General features: G+C 39.2%; 1 protein-coding gene across 1 annotated transcript; it reads right to left on the bottom strand.

Moving 5' to 3' along the window:
- Nucleotides 1-869: 869 nt before the first annotated feature.
- On the bottom strand, nucleotides 870-1,838 carry LOC142550653 (uncharacterized). The gene is made up of 2 exons (XM_075659732.1): nucleotides 1,733-1,838; nucleotides 870-1,642 (listed from the first exon to the last, which is right to left on the bottom strand). Exons 1-2 carry the CDS (start codon nucleotides 1,836-1,838, stop codon nucleotides 870-872), a joined length of 879 nt encoding a protein of 292 aa, XP_075515847.1.
- Between the last annotated feature and the right edge of the window lie 833 nt (nucleotides 1,839-2,671).

The raw sequence follows: 2,671 nt of genomic DNA, 5'->3' as shown, positions 1-2,671 counted from the left end.
CTGGTAGGGTTATGACTGGGGCACTACTAAGCATTTTTTTTTAGTACTTGAAAGCTTTCTTCACACCTTTGGTTCCATTGGAACATATTATCTTTTCGAGTAAGTTGGGTTAGTAGAGCTGAAATTTTTGCAAAGTCTTGGATGAATCTTCGATAGTATCCTGCGAGGCCAAGAAAGCATCGAACTTCAGTTACATTGCATGGTTGCTTCCACTGCATTATTGCATCTATCTTAGTAGGATCTACTTCAAGACCATTCCCTGAAATTATGTGACCGAAAGAATGTTACCTTATCCAACAAGAACTCACATTTGCTGAGCTTAGCATACAATTGATTTTCCTTTAGTGTTTGGAGAACTGTCCTAAGATGATGTGCATGCTCTTCCTTGCTTTTGTAGTAAACAAGGATGTCGTCAATGAAAATGACTACGAATTTGTCTAAATAGGGTTGGAAGACTCGATGCATCAGATCCATGAAAGTGCTGGCGCATTTGTCAATCTGAACGGCATTACTAAAAATTCGTAGTGACCATACCGAGTGTTTAAAGCAGTCTTGGGTATATCCTCTTTTCGGATCCGCAGCTGGTAGTATCCTTGCCTTAGGTCCAACTTAAAATAAACTTTGGAACCTTGAAGAGCATCGAACAATTCGTCAATACGCGGTAGTGCATACTTTTTTTTATAGTGACATTATTTAGATCTCGATAATCGATGCATAGTATTAAGGGGCCATCTTTCTTTTTTACAAATAACACCGGGGCTCCCCAAGGTGATGAGCTGGGTTGTATGTATTTTCTGTCAACAAACTCTTGTAATTGGATCTTTAATTCTTGTAATTTTGCAGATGCCATTTGGTATGGGGGTCTTGGACTAGGGCATAGCTCCGGGTGATAGCTCGATGGAGAACTCAATCTCTCTTTGCGGAGGCAAGGAATTTATTTCTTCCGAAAAAACCTCGGGAAAGTTTTGAACAACAGAGATTTCAGATACTTTAAGTTGATCATGTGGCTTATTGATTAGATAAGCCAGAAATCCCTTCCCTCCTATTTTAATGATAGCCTGAGCTTCTTTGGCAACTTTTGGTGTTACGGGAAAGGACTCCACCTTGTGGTTTCCAAATTTCGTGTTTCCCAAATTTGAGAGTTTTACTTTTTTGGAATAACAATCTAATTGCGCTTGGTGTCTAAACAACCAGTCCATCCCTAAAATGACATCGAAACCTTGTATAGGGAGCTCAATTAAATTAGCCATATATGTTTCCCCATAAATTTCTAGAGGACAATCTTTGTAAAGAACTTCACTAAGTAACTTATCTCCCATTGGTGAACAAACTTCCAGGATATATGGTAGCTTTACAGATGGTGTCTCTAGATGGTGAACAAAAGTGCTAGAAACTAAGGAGTGTGTCGCTCCAGGATCAAATAAAACTTTTCCAGTTTTTGAAAGCAGAAGAATTGTACCTTCAACTATAGCAGTGGGATCAATATCGTCTTCATTTCCTGTGAGTGCAAAAACTCTGGCTGGAATCTTCCGTTTTTGAGCAGTTGGAGCTGGTAAAGGCCGAGATTTTTGTGGACATTCTTGAATACGGTGTTGATCACTTCCACAAACCAAGCATTTCCCATTCTTTCTCCAGCATTTGTCTTCATTGTGATTAGCTAACCCACACTATCCGCATCTTTGCTTGTCAATTCCTTCTCGAAAATTTTGTTTTGATGGTCCTTCTTTCTTGCCATGCTGAGTCTCGTTTCCATATATCCTCTTCTTTTTGTTATTTTCGTGGAAATTGGGGTTACAGGATCTTTTTTCTTCTTCTTCTCTCCTAAGGAGTGTTTTCATTTCTGATTCCACTCGTAGAGCCTAGTTGACTGCGATATTATAATCGGTTACTTCAGAGGATAGCGTTGACCAACGGATCTCTAGTTTTAACCCTTCTATGAACTTTCTCGTCTTCCTTGGTTCGTCTTCCATGAATTGAGGGGCATAGTGGATTAAGCGGTGAAACTTAGCCTCGTACTGAGCTACTGTCATAGATCCTTGAACCAGGTCCATAAACTTCCTTTCTAGACCGTTTCACACAAGTTGGGTGATATATTTTCCTTCGAATTCTCTTGTGAAGTTCTCCCATGTCCTAGGAGTATTATTTAAGCTCCACTGATGATCTATGACTCTCCACCAGTTGTATGCAGCATCCTCGAATTGGTAAGTAGATAGATTTATTTTATGTTCATCAGAGTAGTTATGAACAGAAAATATCTTCTTGATATTCGTCAGCCAATACTCAGCTTGAGTTGCATCCGGGGTCCCTTGGAACCTAGGAGGATTGAATCGAAGGAAACGTTCGAATATCCGATCATCCGCATCCTTGTTTCTTTGTGGATTCTGGCAGTATTGAAAGAATTGTTGCATCATCTCGAGCATGTGGCGAGGATTAGGTTCTTCTTGTGGCATGTGTTCCTCCCTATGCTGATGATTTTGATATTATTGGCTCCTTGCTTGGTTGCTTCCATTTGAAGATGCCATTGATTTGCTATAATGGGAATATTCTCATAATATAAGAACTTGGGCAATAAAACATCTAAGCTAATCAATAACAAATACAATCTTGTAATTATCATACCACAAAAGTAGTCATCATTTATAGAGAAAACTGATAACTACTAGAGAAATTA

The sequence above is a fragment of the Primulina tabacum genome, chromosome 7 (assembly GCF_025594145.1).
Source record: "Primulina tabacum isolate GXHZ01 chromosome 7, ASM2559414v2, whole genome shotgun sequence".
Lineage (NCBI taxonomy): Eukaryota > Viridiplantae > Streptophyta > Magnoliopsida > Lamiales > Gesneriaceae > Primulina > Primulina tabacum.
The sequence above is the reverse complement of the archived record's forward strand: the minus strand, read 5'-3'. Positions and strand labels throughout refer to the sequence as shown.